The sequence below is a fragment of the Asparagus officinalis genome, chromosome 2, assembly GCF_001876935.1.
Source record: "Asparagus officinalis chromosome 2, Aspof.V1, whole genome shotgun sequence".
In the NCBI taxonomy this organism is placed as follows: Eukaryota; Viridiplantae; Streptophyta; class Magnoliopsida; order Asparagales; family Asparagaceae; genus Asparagus; species Asparagus officinalis.
This window is the reverse complement of record NC_033795.1, coordinates 23,462,820-23,463,586: the sequence shown is the minus strand read 5'-3', so window position 1 is coordinate 23,463,586 and position 767 is coordinate 23,462,820. Positions and strand designations below refer to the sequence as shown.

The 767-nt window shown below is 36.1% G+C and overlaps 1 protein-coding gene across 1 annotated transcript in view; it reads right to left on the bottom strand.

The window, feature by feature from the left end:
- The window catches only part of LOC109830533 (exocyst complex component 5-like), a 33,819-nt gene that overhangs the window by 32,711 nt on the left and 341 nt on the right, over positions 1-767 (bottom strand). The window contains exons 2-3 of the mRNA XM_020397813.1: positions 683-767; positions 374-448 (exon numbers count right to left, since the gene is read on the bottom strand). The exon at positions 683-767 is cut by the window's right edge and continues 143 nt beyond it. Coding sequence (XP_020253402.1) covers positions 374-448; positions 683-767 — 160 coding nt within the window. The remainder of the gene's footprint in view (positions 1-373; positions 449-682) is intronic.

The window sequence follows — 767 nt, the reverse complement described above, 5'->3', positions numbered from 1 at the left end:
CAATCTGGATATATATATAAACCGTACCAGATTGTTATAAGACCACTTATTACATATTACCCTTTTATTCTGGATATATATATAAACCGTACCAGATTGTTATAAGACCACTTATTACATATTACCCTTTCAATCTGGATATATATATAAACCGTACCAGATTGTTATAAGACCACTTATTACATATTACCCTTTTATTCTGGATATATATATAAACCGTACCAGATTGTTATAAGACCACTTATTACATATTACCCTTTTATTCCAACATTTTTGACCTAAACCAGCAGTGGAATGTGCATTTCATCCAGTTGTCTCCTACAATTATCATGCCATAATATTCATTCAATTTAAAAAGTAAATAACAACCAACCTCGACAAGCGTCTTCCGATGCTTAGAATCCTGGACGGCCACCTCCTTCTTCAAATTCAGAAGCCTAGTATCGATCTTCACCCAAAAAAACATATTTTTAACAACCCTACCAATTAAAGAAAGAGTAAATTGCAGATAACACCCCTCCTCATCTATAACTTCAGTCACAGTAGCAGTTAACGCCCAAAATTCAAGATGGAGAAGCGGCTATCCGCAATTTATCTTCCAAACTTACCAAAATAAAATAGTTGAGGGGTGATAAAGCTACAGATAAGGGGTTATCTGCAATTTAAAAAAAATCAAAACTACCTGATGCCTAAGATCAACCAACTCTTTACAAGAATCCTTGAAGAGCGCGAGCAGCGCCTCGACCTCGGGGAACAGTGGAGGGCCC